The sequence below is a fragment of the Triticum aestivum genome, chromosome 7D (assembly GCF_018294505.1).
Source record: "Triticum aestivum cultivar Chinese Spring chromosome 7D, IWGSC CS RefSeq v2.1, whole genome shotgun sequence".
Lineage (NCBI taxonomy): Eukaryota > Viridiplantae > Streptophyta > Magnoliopsida > Poales > Poaceae > Triticum > Triticum aestivum.
Window position 1 is genome coordinate 176,098,840 of NC_057814.1, and position 27,806 is coordinate 176,126,645.

The window sequence follows — 27,806 nt, forward strand, 5'->3', positions numbered from 1 at the left end:
TCTCTATGTTCTTGCCCCCCTATCTCTATTTTCTGGAGTTGAATGATCGATTCAGTTCTCAAGTTACGGAGCTTCTAGATCTTTGTTCATCATTGGACCCTAGACATGATGCCTTCGACAAGTCAAAGATATGCACTCTAGTGGAAAAATTCTATCCTGCTGATTTTACTAGTCAAGAAAGAGATCGGTTGGAGTGTGAATTACCACATTTTCAGCTTGATACATTGAACCATCCAGAGATCAAAAATTGCAAATCACTTGCTGATATGACAAAAGGGATAATTAAAACTGGCAAGTCTTCTGATTATCCTATGGTTGAGAGGTTGTTACGATTAGTAATAACTCTTCCGGTGTCAACTGCAACAGCAGAGCAAGCCTTTTCCGCAATGAAACTTGTCAAGACACGTCTTCGAAGTAAATTGGGAGATGATTTTCTTCGTCATTGCACTATAGTCTACATTGAGAAGGAAATAGCAGCCAAGTTTAGCTCCAACGATATTATTGAGATATTTGATACTGGTGCTCGTAAATCCGACTTCAAATTAATAGATATGTAATTTTTATTCTTATTATGGAGCAACATACGTACATTGACTATTTTTATCTTCCAATATTTACTAAGTTATGTGACTATGTATCCAAAGATTTTGATGTTTTTTGTTCTTGCCCCCCCTATCTCTATTTTCTGGCTTCGTCCCTGGTCACAACCATGAAAAAGACAATGTACATGAACTTGTAAAGATGATTGATTGGTATGGTATAGATGAATATGCACCTCTTCAATGACAAAGTCCAGGTAAGGTTAATTTCTATCGGCTGTTGAACCACCAGCTCTCCTTTGTCATCTTTAAATAAAGGCAGTCTTCAAGTGAATCTGATCCGATCCAAGTATCCAACCATGCAAATGATGCACCAATGTGAAAAAATGGCGTACTGATTTATGAGCTATCATGTCATCAATTGGCATCAAATGCGGCGATCACTCAATAGTCCTTTCTCCTTTGCCCAAGAATATGCTAGTTTACAAGTCAGATAGTATAAACCAACAATCAGTGACCTCTAAACCAAGCCACTAAAACTTTCTTTAAATTTTACATTATTTGCTGCGGCAGGATACATTTGCAAAGAAACAAAAGGGTGGCCACTTGAATCGACCACGGGATTTTATGATGACATTAGCAGCTTAAGAATGCTACAAAATGTTAGTGGCAAAAAAAAACTATGGGTGTATATAATCTGGTAAGTTGCCCGTCATCTGTGTTTTCTATACAGCTGCTGACGGTGACCCATAAAAGAATGAAGCGCAGAGAGATGTTGCTCATCTGCGTGTATATCCTCTCTTTTATGGGGGATTATGGAGAAATACAGCAAAAAATACAACTCAAAAGACATGAGCGCATGCGCACATGTTTTATATGCTTATTAGTTGTGACCAGCTGTCCTTTCACGCATGGAGGCCCATCATCATCAAAAAGCATTGCCGGGAATTATCGGCAGCAGCTAGGCACACATAAGCAGTTGAATAAATACTGACTGCTCATTCTTACCACTGATCCACTCTGAATTTTGTGCACGAGCTTGAAATTGACCTTTGTTATTCGGAGCCTGTGCAACTTTCAACATTGCATCTGTGACAGCTGATCACTTAATGCCATTCAATGGGTTCCGCATTTTTGTTAGTTTTTCCCTTTGGTCGACCAAACTTTTTGACATTTTTACCCGTCAGATACTTCAGTGCACGCTCAAGTGTAACCTTCTTTGGGTCGTGAGTCTGCCATCAGTCATTTTCAAGGCATTGTTAGACTTGCAATGAGAAAGTCCAAACTGAGAACTGTATAAATGTAACTGCATATGATTTTTATTATAGAAAATTGTAACCAATTGACAACAATGCCACCAACATGGGAATCCCATTTCATATTGTGTCTGGCATAAATGATAAAAACCTTATAATAATACAACAACACATACCTTTGGCACTGGAGCAAGGCTTCTCCTGTGCCGGACGCTAAATCCAGCTTTAGAATGTGTCATAAGTACAGGATGCTCATCATCAGGATGTTTCCCCTGTTAACAACGATATTGTCATGATTCAACTGAACAACGCGTACAGAATGTTAAAATCTATAGAAAAGCATACCAGAACTTTTGGATACTGCAATAGCTCAATTGCATCTTCGATGGTGATAGAGTTAATATCTTTGACCTGAAAAGTAGTTTAAAAGATATTTGCGGTAAGTTTATGGAAGGACAATTTTCAAAGTACCGTAATAATTACCTCGGAAATAGGAGCCCTTTTCTGGGACGCTCCTTTCCTATCCTCTCCAACCTGGATGTAGTAACCATAAGGACCTTGTTTTAAGAAGACCTGTAGAACGAGCAAAAATGTTATACACTTGGTTCCTGAGAAATAAATAAAGCCAGATACCATACAGAATGAAAAAAACCTTTTCGTTTGTATCAGGCTTGACACCAAGTAACCGAGGTTCAAAAGACTTCGGAGTTTCCTCGGAGGTTTCATTTTCGTCATCTTCATCTGATAATGTGCGGGCGATGTACCTATCATAGTTAGTTTAGTCATTAGGTATGATTGCATTATCCTCATACAAAAGATATGATGAAACTCTATTATAATCAAGAAACTGCAGTGGGAACTACAACTTGTAACAAGAGAAAACAAGAATTGCAGCAGGTATTGAGCTCCAACTTCAAGGCATTTAATTCATTAGTAGGGATAAAAAGATCATACTTGCATTTCGGATGTCGGTCACAGCCTATAAAATAGCCTTCACCGTACCTACTAACTTTAAATCTCAGGGTCCCTTCAGAACAACTGCAGATATTCAGCAAGCATGTTAAGTACTTGTATTAAGGAAGAAACATGGTTAATACATTGCATAATAGGGTAACATCCTATTTCCCGTGCCAAATGAACATGTACGAATTGTGCAAACATTTATGTTTGGGAAATGGCCAGCATTAATATTTGAACTTCCTAAACAGCATAAAATACATTCAAGGTACGATGATGGTATGCATTACCTAGGGCAAACCCTACTATCGGTGTCAAGGTCAGGAAAGAGGATAGGAAGGAATTTCTCTTCAAGCATTCTCTCTACCTGCAACAAGGTTGGTAATTCAAATCCAGATTCAAATTTCAATACTTAGAAGTAACAGTAAGATAATATGGTAACATATTATTTGCTAAACACTAACAATGATCTCTATCAAAAGGATTAGACATGCTAAAATGGGTGGGATGATGTCAGGTGGGATTCAGCAACCTACTGGGGGTTCAGCAATCCCAGCTAGGACCAGTATGCCATTTACCTGGGGTGGTCAGTGAGCTGACTACATCTTACTTTGTACATCTATAAGCCTGTTACCATAATATTATAATGAGCACTGGAAAAATGGCAATTACGTAATATAAATGAATTTTTGTTTGGACAAGAATAATCTATAACTGTGATTTACTTGGGTGATAGAAACGAAAGTGCTGTTCTGACCCGAGCTCGGGTGTTCAGTAAAATAAAATAAAAATGATTTTGTTTTGGAGCATCGTTTTTTTTTCCCACGTTTTCCACAAATGCCATCTGGTGATGAAACTTTGTAACCAATCAAAACATTTGTCAAAGTTCGGTACAAAAAAAATCAGATTTTTTTTTTATTTTACAACTCAGGATCAGAACAGCCGCGTCCGTGATAGAAAGCATTTCATCCGATAATGAAAACTATCCATCCAAAATAAGATGCACCCGTAGGTATAGAGAATGATCTCAGCCCAAAACTTATCATTTATATATCCCTGGAAGAAACGCAAAATTTGCTACATTCAGGAAATGTAACGAAAGGAGAGAGTGGCTACGAGATAGAAAAAACATTGAGCAATAGCACCATGCAAGTAGTTATTCTAGGTGAAAAAACTTAGTGCCAGGGTGCAGATTTTCCCAGAAACCACAAATAAAATTACCTTTCTAACATCCCATTGACTAGCATCTGTGCAGTATTTGCTGAATCGTTCCCAGTAATCTGTCAGGAGGCCCTTCCATTCAGTTGAACCAGCAGAGACATTGTCTAGCTGTTTATGTGCAGAAAAAGAAACAGTAAGAGGATTAGTACAACAACTGAATTCTCATATGCTTAGTTACTTACTGTTAACAACAGAAAGAAAAAACTTTATATTCCCACATCTATTCGGCAAATCATCCCCGTACTCATCTTTAAGGAAAAGGGCAATCCAGTTAAGAATCATAGCCTTAAGGTAGAATTCCATCTTGACTCTGTACCCTCAGTTCCATTATGAATTTATGATTATAATCCTCTTTAAGGAAAAAGGCTATCCGGTTAGGCTCCGTTTGGGAAACCATAAAACTTGCAAACCTGTAAATCACATGCCCCAGTATTTTACTGAGCACCAACAAAAACTAGTGTATACATTTGTATTCCTTTGCCCATGTAAATGTCGTTTGGATACAAGGTATTTAGTTCGCTTGTAAATGGGAATCCCGAGTTAAACATGGAACTAAGTGAGCTCAGACATGAATACAGCAACAGGGGGACAAATAGAAGTCTCAGTATTCAACAAACAACAGGTGTGTGCTCTGAAAACACCAAAATTTAACCTAAACAACTCTGAATGTACACACGTACAAGAAGTTTAGTATCTGAATCCAAGAATATTCAAGACACGGAGCAACAAATTTGGCAACCTAAATCCTAGTATCAAAAGCGATCAAGATGCTCAGACTGAGTGACACATCTGACAATTATAACACCCCGCAGATCTTACTGGCGGAGGTCAAGCATTGAGGAGCTGGGGAGGGAGTTGTCCGTGAGAGCGGCAGATAGAGAAGACATGGTCAGATCAAGCGACGTAGAGAAGGCTCTGTGCCGTCGGTGAAGGAGACTCGGACGGCGACAGTGGAAGGGTGGAGGAGCAGCTCAGTGCCGCCGGTGAGGGTTGGGAGAAGGGTGGCGCTCGAGCAGTGAGGAGAGTACATGGCCATCGACAGCCGGAGAAACAACGAAGGAGGGGAGCTTGTGGCGGACGGCGTCTACCTCAATACCTCATTGCCTGTGGTGATCAGCAGCTGCATCTCACTCTGCCCCCGATATTTGTCATATTTATATCCAGACGTACCTCTACCTACCAAATTATTACTTTCCTGATGTATCGAGGACATATGGCGGACCAGGGCTCGACTAAAACAGGGGATCCAATCAAATTTTGAAAGGCCCGGACTAATTTATTCACGGGCCTGTAATTTAAGCCTTTATTAGGATCAAAGTTGGGCTTCCAGACGGGGATTTATAAATCATAGCCCTAGGGTAGAATTCCATCATGACTCTGTAGCCTTGCCATAACAAGTTTTCTTATATGGATTCAGAATCACAATTCCAAAATTATTCATTCTGCAGCCATATTGCTGGCTGAACCTGAGGTAACAGCAGGCCAAAACCACTCAATTTTGCATATTTTGAACCAGTTACACGTTTCTAAATAATAATGTTGATAGTATTATTTAAAGCAACAAAAGAACTATGAGCATGGTGTAACCTTTCTTTCAAAGTATGTGGATCTCACTTTCTACTGAAATCAACCTGCAGATTTCCTGGAATTTCATATTTGCCTAAGCCGCTACATAAGCTGGTTTCTGAAACCATGGTAAAGAACAAGCACATACAAAATGTACAGATAAGCTATAGGTTGGAAAGTGTTTAGTACCTCTGTCTCCATGTTAGCAGTAAAGCTGTAATCGGCAATCTCAGAGAAAAGATGTGAAAGAAATGCTGAGACCTGAAAAAACATATGGTTGAGCATATTTAAAATTAAAAGACACAAGAAAGCTGAAATATCAGACACAAGAAAACTGAAATAGTGCAACCTCAGCTAGGTGAACTGAAAGAATGCCCTAAAACAGAGTCTAAAACAATATGCAACAAAATTAAACAGCAGAAAAATGAAATAACAGGTGAAGTGTACTTGAGCATTTGCAAAACCATGAAATGTATAACGTTGTAATGAGCAAATGGTTTGCAGAGCAATATGTGTACGTTTTAGTGAGTTAATCCATCTTTGTCATCTTAAAGACATAAAAAAGAGTAATAAAGGTACAATGACAAGATGAGTAGATGACGCGTTGGTAAAATGCATACAGATGCACTGGAAGTGGAGATAATATGATACAAAAACAATGCACTTAACTGTCAGACATTATTTCTATGCAAATCAACATAATGGTTTCAGATGGCAATCAGAACAGAGGTTGTTTTGACAAAACGGGATCTTTGTAGAAGGGTGAAGATGGCATCAGGAACAAGAACATACCATTCGACCACGAAACTCAGGGTGCAGAACTCGACTTTTTATTGTCACGTATTTCCGGTCCTGGATGGCACAAGTATGGCAAAAACTCTTATCCACTCGCACAAGTAGTTGATAATGATAATGAATTAAGAAAGTACCGCCGATAATAATGAATGAAACTACAAATTGGCATATGGTGAATCCATAGGCCTTCTCAACTACTGGTCTTGGCCATGTGTTATTGTTATCAAAACATAATACCTATATATCTAGCCTGGATAAAACTGAAAACTAATCATTTGTGCATACTAGTAACCGCCGAGGGGATCTGTTAGTCTGTGCCAGAACTCAAAAGAGTAGGCCAGTTCTAGAAAATCGAACCCGTGTTGCAGACCACTAAAAAAGTCGCTTTCCCAGCAACCTAAAAGTCAACTGTGACATGCATGAGGACATATGCAGCAGTTGAGGGGCAACTACATGAGCCAACTAACCCAAACATGTCATTCAGAGACTCGACTCAGAAATCATCAGATATACTAGAAAGAGCTAAATGGACATTCTAGAAAGGGAATGTGATGTATTTTGGGCATAACAATAAGTAGCACGTTACGCTACCTGCAACACCCTCATTATAGAGGCGTACGTAGACGGCCTTCCAATTCCAAGTTCCTCCATCTTTTTTATCTGGAGATTACAAGGCACGCGGTGAAAATCTTATGTTACAGAACAAACCAATACTAAGGAAACCTTCTTATTTCAGGCATGTACAATTATAAGAGGAACAACAAGTGAAAAATCCAAACCGTAGGTTATTACTGACCAATGCACCCTCAGAATAACGGGATGGAGGTTTAGTAAAGTGCTGCCCAAGATTCACGTTAACGGGAGACGCCAAATCTTTCATCTGAGAAAAAGGATATATGCTATGACTTAGTTCAATGACGGCCAGCAATATGTGGTCACATAAAAAAAGTGTAATCAGCAGCTGCTAACCTTTAATTTGGACAAGGCCTCAAAATTATCCTGATGTGCAGCTTCTCCTTCAGGGCTTTCACTGGACCCACTTGCTTCAGTGTCCTACAAGCAACACATTCTCATTAATGGGTTCAGTAAGCTCATAAAACTGAACACCAGGCACACAGACATTTTATAAAATACAAACTTTAATTAACACATTCACATTCTCATTCTATCCATGCGAAAGCTTAAACATCAACTCCTTAGGAAAACTAGATGCTGATGAATTAGCAGAAATTCACGCATTTAAGCAAAAGTAGGAAATAAGACGTCCTATGGAGAAAACTAGATAAGAAACTCTACAGGGAGATTACATGATTACGCACAACGGCACAACACAAAACACTACAACGAAAAATCAATATAAATAAGCTATTCGGTAGATTTACTGGTGAAAAACAGGGCATATTTTATTCACATACATAATATAAGAATACGGAATGCAAAAAGATCAAAATTGCATCAGTGGAAGATAAACAATCAAGCAAGTTCAGTTAAAAAAATCAATAACAGACTAGCAAGTTAATGATCATACTTAGCAATGTATAATATTTGTGCGTATACTTCACAGATTCACACCATAAATGAGTCAAAACTTCCCCACAAAAAATGTGTCAGGACATGTTAAATTTGTAGAAGATGCCAAACTAACCAGGAAGAACCTGCTGAAAATGGTCGGGTTTTCATACCAGGCCAAAGCCCAATTTTTCAAAAACAAGACAGTTGAGAGTTGAGACCATTAAGCACACCCTCCTGATATGCATCTTATGAAGAACACGTGTATTAGTATTATCATTGTTGCATACAATGATCCTTAGGTCTTACAAAAAAATGAAATGGTCCGTTTACGCCAGCGAAAATTTCCCAGAAAACCGGAAGCGTCCAACTGGGAAATTTATAGCCAGTCTCTGGAAATCAAACCCTGATGCCACATAAGAGTTTATAGAAAAGGAGGAACATAGGTACTATAATTCATGTACTCCACAAGTATTGCCAAAAGTAAGATTTCTATGAATGGGAAACATACAGAGGAATAATCAGAAAGAACTATGGGATGGACTAATCATATATCAATTCTTAGTTTGGCCCCTGTATTCTAAATTATATCCACATCTAACTGAGAATACATTTGTCATCTATGTTTATATCCAAAAGAATAAAGCAGTGGATCAGAAAGATTGTATTTGAGCCATCACCCCTAATGCACACATAAATATATATGCGGTGTTATGAAGTAGGGTTTGTGGAGGGAAGAGAGGGACATGCGTCGTATTTGGGACAAGGCTAAAGGTAGAAACTCCCTAATTCTTGCTTAATTCAACTCAATTGATTGCCTCCTGTTTCGAACAGGGTGGGAGGCCCTGACAACTTCAAGTAATAGAGAGAAAAGAATCTGTTCATATCTTAAACAATTCGCTTAAGGCCTATGAAATTAACTGAAAGGAACTTTATCACGTCTACATCTTGCAGCAGGCGCTGAGCACCTCCTTTGATGTTGGTGTGGACCAGCTCACGTCGTAACAGATACAAACCAAATTAAGGTTACGGAGATGATAAAGACCAACCCAATTATGCAATCATCCTCATCCCTTGAAACATGAAATGTTGTCATGAGTGAGATGAATACAGCATATTTTCTACTAAATCTACTCATAGGCTGGCCAAAGTAGCATAAAGGAAAGTGGAGAAGGCTACATTAGAAGACAATCAACATATTTTCTTACCTGGGCAAACATAAGTGACAGAAGATCAAAAAGCCTAGATGGATTAAAATTATAACCTACCTCATAGACGGCTTGGTACCCCTTGAAGTCAAGCCTTGATGCAGATGAATGAAAAATCATGTCGCCTTCAGGATTACTAATGTCAACTTGAATCTACAATGCAATTATTAACGCGCACACAGAATAAGAAACTAAGCATAGAATTTTATAGGACATAAAATAATGAAAATCTAAAACAAAAATGTAAGAATTTAGCATGTCTTTAAGTTGCATATCAAAGAAAATGGATGTCATTTTCATTAACTGACACAGCAACAAAATGTATATATTTAGCACAACAATCAGAAATCTGTTCGAAGAGCCACAATAAATTGGATGAAATTTCTCCCCCTTAAGTTATAACAAATTTTAATAGGTAGATGCCTCATCATGATGTTCTTGTACTCAAATACTCAATCATATCATATACAACTAATCTCAAAAGATGACCACCACATTTATTCTTGCACTTCGCATAGATTCCTGTAGAATGAAGACATCCCTTTTTAAAGCGCTGGGCCGGACTTGCCCCTTACTCTCAAAAAGAGCTGGAGGTTTTATTGACATCCCTTTTAATGGTTAAAATAGTTGCATTCTCTCCGGTTTTTACCATTATTTAAAAAGGGGGGGAAGGTTCACGGGTAAAGCATTTCACTTCATATGGCCATCAGACAGCTTTCTATACTGACTTGGTTCTGTTCATAAGATGGCTTGGTGAAAGTCGTGAAAGGTGAAACAGATGGCTTAGCTGGTAATTAAAAAACAGACTGACACAACAAAGAAATATCGATACATTTAGGCACAATGCTCTGTCATAAACACAGCTGCCTCATTTATCGACAGAAAGGAACTGAACATAGGTTAGCTTGATTAGACGTCAACTTACAAATCCCTCTTAATTCTATACCTGTCAATCTGTCATGATTTCCATAGACGGATGAGAGGAGTTTCCTAAACCTACGGTCAACTGAACCAACGATATAGCATACAAATATGAGCAGCAAGCTACCAATGCACTGCAAACTTGTTGAATTCATATTTCTTTCAAATTGGAAGCATATGTTATTCGTGGTTTTTAATGAGGAAAGAGTAGGGGGCTGATCGACAAATTATTTGCAATCTTGAATCTCAAAAACATGTGTACAGTGAGATCCTTTGGTCTAGCTGAGCCAAGGTTCAGAAAAACATTACTGGAGACAATATGGCTTCGTAAAAATGCACATAGTGGCCAGCCATCCCAAAGAATGGAGTAATAAACAACAGATAAAAATGAAGACAGTAACCAACCAGCTCAGTCCTTGAAGCTTCCATTTGGCAAGCCATTGTTCTTCTCCATATTAGAGTGTACAGTTTCAAAGAATCCTCGTCAAGTATTCCAATCAAAGATGCTGAAAGAGATACAATGATAGTCATAGAACTAAAAATCGAAAACAATAGACCAAAACTATAATGCTCAAATATATATATGCAAGTAAGAACAGCAGATGCTACAGAAGATTTGGCAAAACAAAGAAACATTAGCAATTTTTAATTCTGAAAATGGAAAACGCGCGCTTCAGGTACTCTTTCAGCCGTAGAGCGCATGCAGACTTCAAGCATAACCATCATTCATTATGAATGGGTCAATTATAAAGCATGTACACAACAGATGGCAAAACCCTGCTGATTACAAATCAAGAGGTGATATAAAGAAGGTTGTGGTAGATGTGGAACAACGAGTACATGAGAACTTACATGAACTAGTAAACAACACCAAGCATGCCATTAAAACACACAACATATATCACCTCTTGATTTGTAATGAACTACTCCTTTCATTCCAAAATAAGTGTCGTGGTTTTAGTTCAAATTTGAACTAAAACAACAACACTTATTTTGGAACGGAGGGAGTAGTAAACAACACCCACCATAGGGAAGAGAGAAGGGTGGGTCGAAGGAGCTAAGGTTTGGCCTGTCGGTGTCATCAATACGGAGTGGAGGGAGGGTGCAAGTGTCTAGCCCGATGGTCCCTAAAATCCTACAATTCTCTTGCCATTGATTGTCTATTTTCGATAGTCTCTTTTGGATGTATTCCTGACCCAACAGCGGCTCTCCGTCACCCAACGCCATTGTACTTCAAGTCTCCTTGTCCCAATTCTCTCCATCGGAACAAATGAGAAATGTTAAAAGTATTAAACAGGCAGAGAAAGGACAATAAGTAAAGGAAACACCTTTAGTTGATACTCAATAAAAACTTTAGCAACCAAAGATTGCAATGGGCTTGAACTGTCAAATAGAGTATATAGATGAAATCTGCAACTCACGAACCACTAGCGCATACCAAGTATGTTTTTCGGAACCCCCCCCCCCCCCTGGCGCACACCACCAACAAAAAACACACTAAAATGATTTACGGTAGTGCAGCATCGATAATTGAGTGAACACAGAAGTACAGGAGGGTTTATTACATGGCAACCTCCTTATGCTGGTGGGCCTTATGGCTTCATGGGCCTCTTGAGCATTTTTCACCTTATTCAAGTACTTCCTAATATCCTCTGGTGCATACTGCTTTCCATACCTAGAACAAATACTTGTTAGCAAGAATGGAAACCCCAGGTGACATACTGATAAACAGGAAGGTAACATGTTGAACTCCCAAGATACTGATCTCTCAAACTACTCCCTCCGTTCACTATTATAAGATAATTTAACTTTTTTCTAAATCAGATGTATGTAGACACGTTTTAGTGTGTTTGTTCACTCGTTTCAGTTTTATGTGGTCCATATTGAAATATCCAAAACATAGTGAACGGAGGGAGTAGCTTCTAAAAAACAAGATTAGACAAGAAAAGAAATAAACTCATAAAAATGATACCAGAAAGCTCTCTAGCCATTCCATCAAAAATGCAAAACAATTGAAAGGTTATAAATATTTAGTAATATAGTATCAAATATTATGTCTCACAATATCAATCCCATATATCCTGACAACGAGAAAGAAATGTTGAAATTGGTCACTCAAGCACAAATCAGATTATTGGGCACAACGTAACTGATCAACTAAACATGAAACAAGATAGATTAGCAACCCAGAACAAACTTAGTTAAACAAGCTTCACAAAATATTCCAATAGAGTGTTACCTTTCTTTCACTAACGAACGAATATCTTCTGCGGCTCCATCAGAAATCTTCAATGGGAAGGACAGAATAAACAAATAAGGTAACAGTTTCAGGCTATTAAAACAAGTACAGCATAACAATCAACTATCACTGATAACTGACAAGAAATTCTCAAATCGAAGGTTAGAAAGTAGTATCTTTCATGCACATATCACAACTAAGATTTTGTAGCCAAATTGAGTATCTGAGTTAATAATGTTCACATATAAACCATTATGTGTTTCATGTAATTGAAGTTGGTGTAAAAGTTAACTCACTTGGGCGGGAGTGGATGTACAATCTCACCACCTAAGTTCAAATCATCACTGCTTGAAAAACTCATGCATATATTTCTTCATTAAAATGCACATGAGTTCCTCCTCCTTGTTCGTTTGTGATATTATTACTACTGTAGCTACCCAGGGTACTAGAAATATACATGAATGGAACTAAATAATGAGAAAAGCAAGTCAAGAAATAATAGAGCAGACAGTTTATTTGGAATAGCAGTAAGGACCTATAGAACTCCATTTTCTTGATCAGATGTTTGAGCTGATAACTAAGTTTTTTCTTCTACTAAGCAAAAGCATCCATATTTTGGCCGTAGCATCAAGCTGGCATCTCTACTTGAAAAACTTATCAGCTTCCAATCCAGGATGAGTATTGTCACTGTGTCAGCATCAGATTCAAGCAAGAAACAAGATCATCCCACTCTATAATCTCCCTCCTTTATCCAAGTGTCACTCCCCTTAAAGACAAAGCCATGTGGAATCTTTATCTACAGTCACTTGTATATAGAGTGACCAACCTGATGGTTTTTTGTGTGAATGCGCCAATTTTAACCAACAACCACAGATCACAGAAAAGTGACCGAGAGATTGTTTTACCCTACCAACATGATACATTTATAAACAAAAAGACTACTTTGGCAATCAACTTGAGACATTTACAAACAAATACTACTTTGGCAATCAACTAAAGCAGGATGGTACGTACATGAAACCCGTCTGTTCTGAGGTACGTTATTAACCCCGTTGTTTGTTCTGACGAAAGACTGATCCCTTCATAAAGCTTCTGGGCTACCTGCATTCAGACAGTGAACCACATGAGTCAAAAGATCACTACATGTAAATGACAGTATTATAATAGTAAAGCTATGCATCTAAGTTCTTATTAGGTAGAAACAACCTTCATGGTACGCCCTGCACCAAAATGTAGTTTGTTTGCTGCATCCTGCTGAAGGCTGGATGTTATATATGGCATTGGAGGATTCTTGCAAATTTTGCTTCTCTTAACACCTCTTACTTCGAATTGGCAAGAATAAATCCTCTTTTCTATTGCTCGTGCTTCTTCTTGAGAGCTTATAGAAAGCTGATCCAACTTTTTTGAATTGAGAAGCTTTATCCGGGATGTAAGACATAGGCCTTTTGAAGAATCCGAACACTGGGTTTTGAATTCAGTATCAACAGTCCAATATTCCTGCGGGCTAAACCGTTCTATTTCAGTCTCCCGATCACATACAAGAGCCAAAGCTGCAGATTGGACTCGTCCAGCTGACTGACAACCAGGCAACTTCCTCCATAAAAGTGGTGATATGCCAAACCCAATCAAATAATCAAGGGAACGACGTGCAAGGTAAGCATTAACTAAGTCCATATCAATATATCTTGGAGACATTAAAGCGTTTTTAATAGCATCCTCCGTAATTTCATGGAAGACAACTCTTGCAACAGTAACATGGGAACCCAACACATCCTGCTGCTGTTCAAGCATTTCCTTTATGTGCCAAGCAATTGCTTCACCTTCACGGTCAGGGTCAGAAGCGAGAATCAAATTTTCTGCTCTGGAGATAAGAAATAAGCAATAATAACAGAAGACAATCAGCAACAACTTCATAAAGCAGGGGAACTCAACATAGAAGCTTGCACAAGACAAGTTTAGCAAATTTATGTAATATATACAGTTAGCCCTAGTTTTAAGTAAGAATTAACCCAGACACATGTATGACACTTACTATAAGCTGAAGGCAGATCTAGAGAAAAAAAGGTTTAACTAATTAGCATATACTTAGATGTGGCAATGAAGAATATAGGCATAAATACTTGAACACAAAACTATCTGCAGGAACAGCTTAACAATAAAAAATCTGCATATGAGACGAATCAACCATCACCAACGCCATATTATTGTTATAGTTTCTGTCCATGTGTCCCCGAAAGGCTCAAGTTTAGATAGAGCATAATAAATCTAGGAGATTTAAGACATGATACTGTTTATCACACTGCACACTTCACGGACAATCTAATTTATGCTCAAAGGTGAATGGCTCATACATCCCAAAAGATATTAGTACTCACAACATTACATTACGTCCAAGAAAGGGTATGAACTACATGTTGTAAAACAGAAACCAAGACGACTATCATGTGTTCACTCAGTTAAGCCTTGCAGAAAGTGACAAGGATATGGACATATGGTATTGCATGGAATACAAGTTTTTAGAGACAAACGTATGACCCATAGAACGTAGAAGTAATTAATTATGTTAATGTGTCATACTTTCCGAGCAACTAATGCATAGCAAACATATATGTCAAGAACGAAATTTGAACAAAGTTAGCGACAACCAAACTATAGAACATACCCTTTCAATGCAACTTTAATGCTTTTAAGGTGTGTCCAGGCAGCAGTAGGCACCTCCCATACCATGCTGAAGTCATCATCAGGGCGGACAGATTTTGACCTTCCAGCTAGATCTCTCACATGACCATAGCTAGGTAATACTTCATACATGTCCCCAAGGTATTTTTGAATAACTTTTGCTTTTGTAGCTGATTCAACAACAACTACTGATTTAGCTACCGGGGGGTAAAGAGGTACAAGTGGCCTCCTCTCGCTACCAGAACTATCAACAGTGGTCTTCATGCAATTCTTGGCTTCAGCGGCTGCAATAGCAGCTGATTCCTTTGCTTTCACAGGTTTCTTCGATCTGGTTACTGTTTTTTTCTCTTTGGAACTACCAACCCCTTTCTTTGGTTTAGATGCGTCGACCTTCTTTTCTTCTTGCTTCGCACTAGCTTTCTCAGTTGTCTTTGCTGCTGTTTTACTAGTTTTAGCAGAAGTGCTCTTTTTCTTGGTAGAAACTTTCTTCTCTTTCACATCTGCACTAACTTCTTTTTTGCTGCCTCTAGAATTCTTCTTCTTCGCAATGTCCTTTTTAGTATCTGTACCACTCTCACTGCACTTGCTAGTAGATGTGGAAGCCTCATCAGCGATGGTGCTACACGCAGCTAGTGTGCTTTTACGTCTCTCAGATCTATGGAAGTAACTATGGGCAGCACTCCCATCTTCCCTATTTATATTTGGATGGCTAAATGAGCTCTTATTTCTAATGAGAAGCCTTAAATTTTTACCATATGCAGTCGAGAAGAGCCGTGAATTAACACTACTGGTAGCCTTTAAAGCAACTCCACGGACAGCTGCAGCCCTGGAACTTACAGAACTGTGGTACCCCGAGAGCCCAGTAGTAAAAAATGCACTGCTTCTGAGCTGTAGGGCGAGCTGAGAGCTATTTCTTAGAGACATTTTCCTCGTTGAACTATTCCGTACTGCGACTCCACACATTTGACAAGGACGGAAAGGCGAATAAGGCATGAAGGAGCATGAGTATCTCTGGGAAGTCCCAAAGTGAAGCTGCAAAGGTAACACATACACAATACTTAGAGAGCATGCGTAAAAATCCATGTTTGATCATGCTTATTGGACAGAATGTGCAAAAAAAAATACTGTAAAAGAAAAGCATGGTGCAAGGGGAAAAGCATTGTCGGTCTATCAGTATCATATTAATCTTAGTCGTGTTATCAAAAATGAATGATGCTACAGAAGAAGCAGTGGTCTAACTAGAGCAGTATAAAACTAAAGCATTGTGTGTTTCGATACAGTGATTCAACACAGGGTGTGTAGGTAAAGCATGTCTTTTTTCTCGCAACATGAATGCCGGCGTACTAACATAGCATTACACGGTCAAATGAACCATGGACAATGAACAACCACCACTGGCATTGTGCCACTATGGAGGCAATAATGCAGATTGCTCCAATTATTTACTTTTTCTAGACGAAGGCAGGCGGCAAAACTGGTCACACGGGCAAAACGTTGAACACCCATCGCTCACCCGCCAACGCCCCAACAGACGGAGAAGCGTGGTAGTAGTAACGAGCAGGAGGCGAACGGAAATGAATTAATTACCATGGCCGGCGCCGGCGGCAGCGGCTTGGTGGCGAGGGTGACGGCGCGGTGCGCGTAGCCGTGCGGGAGGAGGCGGCGAAGCTGGAGCGCCATTGAGAGGGGCGGGGGCGGCGCTCAGGCGAGGAGGGGCATGGGCGGCTGTGTGAGGGGGGTCTAGCTAGGGTTTTAGGTGGGAGTGGATAGGGGGGTGGGGGCAAGAGGCGTAGGCGGCGGCGGCTTCCAGTCCCAATGGCCGGGGAAGCCTCTTCTCTTCAATCAGGAGCGCTTCTCCCTCGGGCCCTCCCACAGCGCGAGCCTCGCCACCATTCTTTCTCTTCGGCTCTGGCGCCTCGTGGCTGTCCCTGGGCCTCTCTTGCTCTTGGGCCCGCGGGGCAGCCGCCAGCGGGTGTTAATGCCTGTGTGTGGTACGGCGATAAAGAGAACGTGCGTGCTCTTCAAGCCCCAATTTTTCCACACCACCTCTTCTCCCGCGACAGAGCAATTAGTTAACGAGGGCTCCTTCGAAAACCTCTTCAAAGATCAGGTCATGCACACTGTTTATACTAAAAGAATAGATCTTGCACACTGTTTGAAGATAGACTAGAGAGACCGGATAAGTTGTTTCAGGACCAAACGTCCCAACGCTAGAGAGACATATACCGATTAAAAATAATCAATCAAGTGTTCTTTATTAATGATCTTTCGATTATATACAAAGATGAAGGGGCTCCTTCTGGATTAGCTTGCCCGGCGATGTGTATGCGTTATGTGTTGTCTTCATACTAAAAAAAATCAACGGCCTTTTGGAGTTGAGACTACCCTCCATTTGTGTGCTAGATTCTTTTTTTTTTTGGCAGGTGATTTGTGTGCTAGATTCGCTACTAATTTGATCTACTAGAAATATTTTACTATTGTTTTGTATGAAACGACTGTCATGAGCTAGTGTATCCTTACAACTAGCTCTTGTGATTATTGTATAGATTATGTACAATGTAAATCGTTGTTCATGAGTCAGGTCTCTCGGACTAATGGGTACATGTACTTCGGTTTTTTGGAAAACCGATATATTTTGGTTAATAAGGTTTGGTGGCTAGTTTGTGTGATTATTTCAGTTGCCTTTCTCCAAAATCAAAATTATAAAAGACCGAATAAACTGAACCGTATTTAAAGACATTATAACCGAGCACTTTTCCAGCCCTCTCAGGCCATCAACGTTCCCAGTTGTCCGATCGTTGCTTTTGAGACTTTCTGACCGTCAGATTAGATGTGAATCCCGCCTAATCTAGCTCCGTTCGCTAATAAGGATCGTTAACAGGCTGGGGCAGCTGCTCCCGCAGCAAAATTGCATTCACGTGGTTATTTGGGCCCTCCTTCTCTCGGGAGGCCCATTTTTTAAACTAACGAGAAACAAGGAACGAGCCAGCCACCAGGCTCCCTTCACTCGACGCCCTCCTTCCTTCCTTTCGCTTCTCTCTATGTCTCCCTCTCAGCGCCTCCTCATCCTAACCACGCTTGGGCAACGGTGCCGGTGAAGTGCCTCCCCCCTTCCAGGTGAATTCTGTAACTCCACAGGCGGCGGTAGTGATGAAGTGCCTTCCCCTTCCAGGTGAGATCTGTTGTGCACCAGATCTCTCTCTCTCTCCCTCCCTCTCTCTCTCTCTCTCTCGCTAACCCTAACCATCACAGATCAGCTGCCGCAGCTCGTGCACCTCTTGTTGGCGTGTCCAATCCCACACTGCTCCCTCGTCTGCGCGCTCCACTTTCTCCTCACAATGTTCGCAGATTGCTCCATCTGGTTGTTGTATCAAGAGGAAAAGAAGTGTTGCAGCCCAAGCTGTCAATGTAAATATACAGATGAATCTCCGGGTTTAAGAGCCGAACATTAAGGCAAGGCAAGGACAAGGAAAAAGTAGTATATCATTGTTTGCAGCACTTCTTTTGTCTAACTTTGTACAAGATATTTTTCATATCTCATGAGCCGAACATCAAGGTAAGGCAAGAACAAGAAACAAGAAGTAGTACTGCATAGTTTATAACTAATTTTTTTGTCTAACTTTGTTCAAGATGCTTTCATATCTCACTTAACTTCCTATGTATGACTTGAGTCATCTGTAGGTGATGGTGAACCGAATGCTCAGATTTTTACAAGTTAGAGGGAAACCTATGCAAGTCCAAATGATTAATGTGGCCTCATTGAGTTCTTACATATTGTCAGTGACATGGATCAAAATGTAGGCTTTTGTGATAGGTTTGTGTTTTGGTGAGTGATCTGACCTGAAGAAAAATGTACAGGCTAACAAGAGTATTCAATGATATTTATGTTGTACTTGATGCATGATTATTGGCACAACTTTAACAAGAAACGATAATTATGATGTCATGAAATTTTCAATGTGAAAATAAAAGCAAGAAGGAACATGAAGAACTATCTCAAGTTTTACATCAGGAACCTCAAAAACAAGTTATTCCATTAAATCCAGTTTCTCCATGGTGAGTTTCTACCTGCGCCTGGATTTACCATGCCCTGCTCGTAGAGTGACATATACCAATTTGCTTTATTGTCTGTTCAGTTCCACCGTGGATAATTTGTACCAAACAACGTTGATGTCTTTTGTAACTATTTTCCAAGATTTAATGGTTCTTGAAGATTTAGTATGTTTCACCTGGTACAATCTAGCATTAATATGTTTTAGTGCTATTGAATTCATGCTCCAGCTAACTCATCCAAAAGTCTGAACTGATGGAGGGAGGTGAGCAATATATTTCAACAAGTGCATGATGCCCAACTAAAGTTGCAGAGATTATAGGACCCTGACTCGACCTCTAGATAGGGTCGATTCTGAAACCAATGCCTAGGGATATGTGCCAGCTCATGAGTTCTGCAGTGAGATTACATATAATGGCAATGAATGTCACTGTAGCTAGCTGACACATGCACTTGCATCTCATCCTTGGACGGGAACCAAAGTTGAGCCCCGTTCCCCCCGTTCCCTCTCAAATGATTTCGTGAGCTTGCAACTCCGTAGCATGATCAAGTCCTTAGTTGCCTACAACCAAAGAATTCTAAGTTCTGTACTTGCATATCCCACACACTATATGTAGAACGAGCTCACTATCCTTCTCTTTTAGTGCGACATATCACCACTTTTAAATATAGATTTGCTAACCCATCTATTAACCGCCGATAAGATTTGTCATAAAAAGTTCTCGAGTTGGCATAACAACCAACCAATGACCATATATATATATATATATATATTTTTGAAACAAAGAAGGTGGCTGACTGCCGACCTTATATTTCAAAACAGGCAAAGCCTGGTGAAGTAACAAGTACAAAGCGAGACTTGGCCGTTGCATCAAGGTGCAAGACACAAGCAGAGTCTTAACAGAAAGAAGGAGAGAGGGGGACAGATTACAGCATTTCAAACGCAGACTAAGTGGTAATTTTCTGGCACCAGAACTGTATATCCACCTTTGTGGACTGACTATGGGCTCTATTGCTCCAGAGATGTAGCATGTTTGCTGCATAGAAACGGATGTAAGTCTCAGACCAAACCTTGGAGTTGAAAACCCGGTCATTCCTAGCATGCCATAGAGTGAGAGCACATGCTGCGAAAGCAACATTCCATTTGCGTCTGAAACTGAGCTGGTGCTCTGCTTGTTGGACAAAAACTAGGATGTCAGGCACTGAGCAAGCCAAAGTATGCAGCGCCAGCTTACCCCAAAGAACAGAAGCCGGGGCACATCGTAGCAACAGATGATCAACGGACTCCACCGTAGGACAAGCATCACAGTGTGCAAACGGTGCAACAGCAGACCATCCCTTCTTAACCATATTATCCCTGGTGTTGAGACGACCTTTGAAAGCAAGCCAGAGGAAGATCCTATGCTTTAGAGGGATCAACGAATCCCAGACCCAGGTTTCGAAGCTCGCCAAACCCCCCCGAAAAGTGAGCATATTGTAGAAATGTCTTGTACTAAGCTGACCAGAGCCGGAGAAAGGGGTGCGCTTGTCTTCATTCAGCGGATTAGGAGCGACATCTGACAGCAGATCATGCAAGGCCAACAGCTCGGCCGCTGCCGTTTGAGATAGATTAGGATGTAGTTGTATGACCCATGATCCATTGGCATATTGCGAGAGCACAGAGCAAGCTGGGTGGGACGCGAAGGAAAACAGCGTGGGGAACAGCAGACAGAGACGACCCACATCAAGCCATTGATCCTTTCAGAAGGAGACCAAAGTTCCAGGACCCACATCGCATCTAGAGGAGTTAATGACCAAAGGAATAAGATCCTTGAACCCTCTCCAGATGGCCGTATCTCTGTTGCGGGCACCATGGGGAAGAGTAGCCTGGCAATAGTGTGTGGCGAACCATTCATAGGAAGGTATGTCAGAACTTTGTAAGATCTTGGAAACAAACTTGCACATCATAGCTTGGTTGTGAGCTTGCAGTTGTCGTACACCCAAACCACCATTAATACGAGGTAGAGAGACTGTATCCCAGGCTACTAAACATTGGCCACCTTTGACCTTGTTCTTGCCTTGCCAGAAAAAAGCACGCAGCAGACCCTCCAACTTTCCAATAGATTCCATAGGCCAGGCAAAACAGGTCATGAAATAACTTGGAATACACGCAAGCACTGAGTTAATGAGGGTCAGCCGTCCCCCTAAGGATAAGAAAGTAGCGAGTGTTGGAAATATGCCCTAGAGGCAATAATAAAATGGTTATTATTATATTTCCTTGTTCATGATAATTGTCTATTGTCCATGCTATAATTGTGTTATCCGGAAATCGTAATACATGTGTGAACACATAGACCATAACATGTCCCTAGTGAGCCTCTAGTTGACTAGCTCGTTGATCAATACATGGTTACGGTTTCCTGACCATGAACATTGGATGTCATTGATAATGGGATCACATCATTAGGAGAATGATGTGATGGACAAGACCCAATCCTAAGCATAGCACTAGGTCGTGTAGTTCGTTTGCTAAAGCTTTTCTAATGTCAAGTATCATTTCCTTAGACCATGAGATCGTGCAACTCCCGGATACCGTAGGAATGCTTTGGGTGTACCAAACGTCACAACGTAACTGGGTGGCTATAAAGGTGCACTACGGGTATCTCCGAAAGTGTCTGTTGGGTTGGCACGGATCGAGACTGGGATTTGTCACTCCGTATGACGGAGAGGTATCTCTGGGCCCACTCGGTAATGCATCATCATAATGAGCTCAATGTGACTAAGTAGTTAGTCACGGGATCATGCATTACGGAACGAGTAAAGTGACTTGCCGGTAACGAGATTGAACGAGGTATTGGGATACCTACGATCGAATCTCGGGCAAGTAACGTACCGATTGACAAAGGGAATTGTGTACGAGATTGCTTGAATCCTCGACATCGTGGTTCATCCGATGAGATCATCGTTGAACGTGTGGGAGGCAACATGGGTATCCAGATCCCACTGTTGGTTATTGGCTACAGAGGTGTCTCGGTCATGTCTGCATGATTCCCGAACCCGTAGGGTCTACACACTTAAGGTTCGGTGACGCTAGAGTTGTAGAGATATTAGTATGCGGTTAACCGAAAGTTGTTCGGGGTCCCGGATGAGATCCCAGATGTCACGAGGAGTTCCGGAATGGTCCGGAGGTAAAGATTTATATATAGGAAGTCCAGTTTCGGCCACCGGGAGAGTTTCGGGGGTCACCGGTATTGTACCGAGACCACCGGAAGGGTCCCGGGGGTCCACCGGGTGAGGCCACCTATCCCGGAGGGCCCCATGGGCTGAAGTGGCGTGGGAACCAGCCCCTGGTGGGCTGGTGCGCCCCACCCAAGGGCCCAAGGCGCCTAGGGTTAGAAACCCTAGGGGGTCGTTGCCCCCCGAGGGGGCATGCGGCCCCCTAGTTGGAAACCCTAAGGGGGTCGTTGCCCCCCGAGGGGCCGCCCCCCCTATAGATGGGATCTCCAAGGGGGGCATGCGCCCCCCTAGCCCCTATATATAGTGGAGGGGAGGGAGGGCAGCCGCACCCTAAGCCCTGGCGCCTCCCTCTCCCTCCCGTGACACCTCTTCCTCCTCCAGTAGCGCTTGGCAAAGCCCTGCTGGAATCCCGCTGCTTCCACCACCACGCCGTCGTGCTGCTGGATCTCCATCAACTTCTCCTTCCCCCTTGCTGGATCAAGAAGGAGGAGACGTCTCCGCTCCGTACGTGTGTTGAACGCGGAGGTGTCGTCCGTTCGGCGCTAGGATCATCGGTGATTTGGATCACGACGAGTATGAATCCATCAACCCCGTTCTCTTGAACGCTTCCGCTCGCGATCTACAAGGGTATGTAGATGCACTCCTCCCCTCTCGTTGCTAGTAAACTCCATAGATTGATCTTGGTGATGCATAGAAATTTTTTAATTTCTGCAACGATCCACAACAGTGGCATCATGAGCTAGGTCTATGCGTAGTTTCTATGCACGAGTAGAACACAAGTTGTTGTGGGCGTCGATTTTGTCAATTTACTTGCCGTTACTAGTCTTATCTTGATTCGGCGGCATCGTGGGATGAAGCGTCCCGGACCGACCTTACACGTACGCTTACGTGAGACAGGTTCCACCGACTGACATGCACTAGTTGCATAAGGTGGCTAGCGGGTGTCTGTCTCTCCCACTTTAGTCGGATCGGATTCGATGAAAAGGGTCCTTATGAAGGGTAAATAGAAATTGGCATATCACGTTGTGGGCGTAGGTAAGAAACGTTCTTGCTAGAAACCTATAGCAGCCACGTAAAAAAATTTCAACAACAATTAGAGGACGTCTAACTTGTTTTTGCAGCATGTGTCATGTGATGTGATATGGCCAGAAGAATGTGATGAATGATATATGTGATGTATGAGATTGATCATGTTCTTGTAATAGGAATCACGACTTGCATGTCGATGAGTATGACAACCGGTAGGAGCCATAGGAGTTGTCTTAATTTATTTATGACCTGCGTGTCAACTGAGACGTCATGTAATTACTTTACTTTATTGCTAACCGTTAGCCATAGTAGTAGAAGTAATAGTTGGCGAGACAACTTCATGAAGACACGATGATGGAGATCATGGTGTCATGCCGGTGACAATGATGAACATGGCGCCCCGAAGATGGAGATCAAAAGGAGCAAAATGATATTGGCCATATCATGTCACTATTTGATTGCATGTGATGTTTATCATGTTTTACATCTTATTTGCTTAGGACGACGGTAGCATAAATAAGATGATCCCTCGCTAAAATTTCAAGAAAATGTTCTCCCTAACTGTGCACCGTTGCGAAGGTTCGTTGTTCCGAAGCACCACGTGATGATCGGGTGTGATAGGTTCTAACGTTCCCATACAACGGGTGTAAGCCAGATTTACACACGCAATACACTTAGGTTGACTTGATGAGCCTAGCATGTACAGACATGGCCTCGGAACACAAGAGACCGAAAGGTCGAACATGAGTCGTATAGCAGATACGATCAACATGAAGATGTTCACCGATGATGACTAGTCCGTCTCACGTGATGATCGGACATGGCCTAGTTGACTCGGATCATGTATCACTTAGATGACTAGAGGGATGTCTGTCTGAGTGGGAGTTCATTAATAATTTGATTAGATGAACTTAATTATCATGAACTTAGTCTAAAATCTTTACAATATATCTTGTAGATCAAATGGCCCACGCTAATGTCAACCTCAACTTCAACGCGTTCCTAGAGAAAACCAAGCTGAAAGACGATGGTAGCAACTATACAGACTGGGTCCGGAACTTGAGGATCACCCTCACAGCTGCCAAGAAAGCATATGTCCTTGAAGCACCGCTAGGTGAAGCACCCGTCCCAGCAAACCAAGACGTTATGAACGCCTGGCAAACACGTGTTGATGATTACTCCCTGGTTCAGTGCGGCATGCTTTACAGCTTAGAACCGGGGCTCCAAAAGCGTTTCGAGCAGCACGGAGCATATGAGATGTTCCAAGAGCTGAAAATGGTTTTCCAAGCTCATGCCCGGGTCGAGAGATATGAAGTCTCCGACAAGTTCTACAGTTGTAAGATGGAGGAGAATAGTTCCGTCAGCGAACACATACTCAAAATGTCTGGGTTGCACAACCGCTTGTCTCAGCTGGGAGTTAATCTCCCGGATGACGCGGTCGTTGACAGAATCCTTCAGTCGCTTCCACCTAGCTACAAGAGCTTTGTGATGAACTTCAATATGCTGGGGATGGAAAAGACCATTCCTGAGGTATATTCAATGCTGAAATCAGCGGAGGTGGAGATAAAAAAGGAACATCAAGTGTTGATGGTGAATAAAACCACTAAGTTCAAGAAAGGCAAGGGTAAGAAGAACTTCAATAAAGACGGCAAGGGAGTTGCCGCGCCCGGTAAGCAAGCTGCCGGGAAGAAGACAAAGAATGGACCCAAGCCTGAGACTGAGTGCTTTTATTGCAAGGGAAACGGTCACCGGAAGCGGAACTGCCCCAAGTACTTAGCGGATAAGAAGGCCGGCAATACCAAAGGTATATGTGATATACATGTTGTTGATGTGTACCTAACCAGCGCTCGTAGTAGCTCCTGGGTATTTGATACCGGTGCGGTTGCTCATATTTGTAACTCAAAGCAGGAGCTGCGGAATAAGCGGAGACTGGCGAAGGACGAGGTGACGATGCGCGTCGGGAATGGTTCCAAGGTCGATGTGATCGCCGTCGGCACGCTACCTCTACATTTACCTACGGGATTAGTTTTAAACCTCAATAATTGTTATTTAGTGCCAGCTTTGAGCATGAACATTGTATCTGGATCTCGTTTGATGCGAGATGGCTACTCATTTAAATCAGAGAATATTGGTTGTTATATTTATATGAGAGATATGTTTTATGGTCATGCCCCGCTGGTCAATGGTTTATTCTTAATGAATCTCGAACATGATGTTACACATATTCATAGTGTGAATGCCAAGAAATGTAAGGTTGATAATGATAGTCCCACATACTTGTGGCACTGCCGCCTTGGTCACATTGGTGTCAAACGCATGAAGAAACTCCATGCAGATGGACTTTTGGAGTCTCTTGATTATGAATCATTTGACACATGCGAACCATGCCTCATGGGAAAATGATCAAGACTCCGTTCTCCAGAACAATTGAGCGAGCAACCAACTTATTGGAAATCATACATACTGATGTGTGCGGTCCAATGAGCGTTGAGGCTCGCGGTGGCTATCGTTATATTCTCACCCTCACTAATGACTTGAGTAGATATGGGTATGTCTACTTAATGAAACACAAGTCTGAGACCTTTGAAAAGTTTAAGGAATTTCAGAGTGAGGTTGAGAATCAACGTGACAGGAAAATAAAGTTCTTACGATCAGATCGTGGAGGGGAATATTTGAGTCACGAATTTGGCACACACTTAAGGAAATGTGGAATTGTTTCACAACTCACGCCGCCTGGAACACCTCAGCGTAATGGTGTGTCCGAACGTCGTAATCGCACTCTATTGGATATGGTGCGATCTATGATGTCTCTTACCGATCTACCGCTATCATTCTGGGGTTATGCTTTAGAGACTGCCGCATTCACTTTAAATAGGGCTCCGTCGAAATCCGTTGAGACGACACCGTATGAATTATGGTTTGGAAAGAAACCTAAGCTGTCGTTTCTTAAAGTTTGGGGATGCGATGCTTATGTCAAGAAACTTCAACCTGAAAAGCTCGAACCCAAGTCGGAAAAATGCGTCTTCATAGGATACCCTAAGGAAACCATTGGGTATACCTTCTACCTCAGATCCGAAGGCAAGATCTTCGTTGCCAAGAACGGGTCCTTTCTGGAGAAAGAGTTTCTCTCGAAAGAAGGAAGTGGGAGGAAAGTGGAACTTGATGAGATGACCCCACTCGAACCAGAAAGTAGCGCAGCACAAGAAAATGTTTCTGTGGTGCCTGCACCGACTAGAGAGGAAGTTAATGATGATGATCATGATCAAGTTACCACTGAACTTCGTAGGTCCACAAGGACACGTTCTGCACCAGAGTGGTACGGCAACCCTGTCATGGAAATCATGTTGTTGGACAACGGTGAACCTTCGAACTATATGAAGAAGCAATGGCGGGCCCAGATTCCAACAAATGGCTTGAAGCCATGCAATCCGAGATAGGATCCATGTATGAAAACAAAGTATGGACTTTGACAGACTTGCCCGATGATCGGCGAGCGATAGAAAATAAATGGATATTTAAGAAGAAGACGGACGCGGATGGAAATGTTACCATCTATAAAGCTCGACTTGTCGCTAAGGGTTATCGACAAGTTCAAGGAGTTGACTACGATGAGACCTTCTCACCCGTAGCGAAGTTGAAGTCCGTCCGAATCATGTTAGCAATTGCCGCATTCTACGATTATGAAATATGGCAAATGGACGTCAAAATGGCATTCCTTAACGGCTTCCTTAAGGAAGAATTGTATATGATGCAGCCGGAAGGTTTTGTCGATCCTAAGAATGCTGGCAAGGTATGCAAGCTCCAGCGCTCAATCTATGGGCTGGTGCAGGCATCTCAGAGTTGGAACATTCACTTTGATGAGATGATCAAAGCGTTTGGGTTTACACAGACTTATGGAGAAGCCTGTGTTTACAAGAAAGTGAGTGGGAGCTCCGTTGCATTTCTCATATTATATGTGGATGACATACTATTGATGGGAAATGATATAGAATTCTTGGAAAGCATAAAGGCCTACTTGAATAAGTGTTTTTCAATGAAGGACCTTGGAGAAGCTGCTTACATATTAGGCATCAAGATCTATAGAGATAGATCGAGACGCCTCATGGGTCTTTCACAAAGCACATACCTTGACAAGATATTGAAGAAGTTCAATATGGATCAGTCCAAGAAGGGGTTCTTGCCTGTATTGCAAGGTGTGAGATTGAGCACGGCTCAATGCCCGACCACGGCAGAAGATAGAGAAAAGATGAGTGTCATCCCATATGCCTCGGCCATAGGGTCTATTATGTATGCCATGTTGTGTACCAGACCTGATGTAAACCTTGTCGTAAGTTTGGTAGGAAGGTACCAAAGTAATCCCGGCATGGAACACTGGACAGCGGTCAAGAACATCCTGAAGTACCTGAAAAGGACTAAGGATATGTTTCTCGTTTATGGAGGTGACGAAGAGCTCGTCGTAAAGGGTTACGTCGATGCTAGCTTCGACACAGATCTGGATGACTCTAAGTCACAAACTGGATACGTGTATATTTTGAATGGTGGGGCAGTCAGCTGGTGCAGTTGCAAGCAAAGCGTCATGGCGGGATCTACATGTGAAGCGGAGTACATGGCAGCCTCGGA

At 41.7% G+C, this 27,806-nt stretch overlaps 1 protein-coding gene across 1 annotated transcript; it reads right to left on the reverse strand.

The window, feature by feature from the left end:
• Nucleotides 1–1,053: 1,053 nt before the first annotated feature.
• On the reverse strand, nt 1,054–16,785 carry LOC123169037 (DNA topoisomerase 1). The gene is made up of 21 exons (XM_044586892.1): nt 16,478–16,785; nt 14,874–15,922; nt 13,418–14,072; nt 13,226–13,312; nt 12,212–12,258; nt 11,538–11,647; nt 10,378–10,478; nt 9,112–9,204; nt 7,304–7,387; nt 7,131–7,214; nt 6,926–6,994; nt 6,332–6,391; nt 5,729–5,800; nt 3,974–4,081; nt 3,043–3,119; nt 2,750–2,833; nt 2,448–2,559; nt 2,279–2,368; nt 2,141–2,206; nt 1,972–2,067; nt 1,054–1,771 (listed from the first exon to the last, which is right to left on the reverse strand). Exons 1-21 carry the CDS (start codon nt 16,568–16,570, stop codon nt 1,646–1,648), a joined length of 3,363 nt encoding a protein of 1,120 aa, XP_044442827.1. The 5' UTR covers nt 16,571–16,785; the 3' UTR covers nt 1,054–1,645.
• Between the last annotated feature and the right edge of the window lie 11,021 nt (nt 16,786–27,806).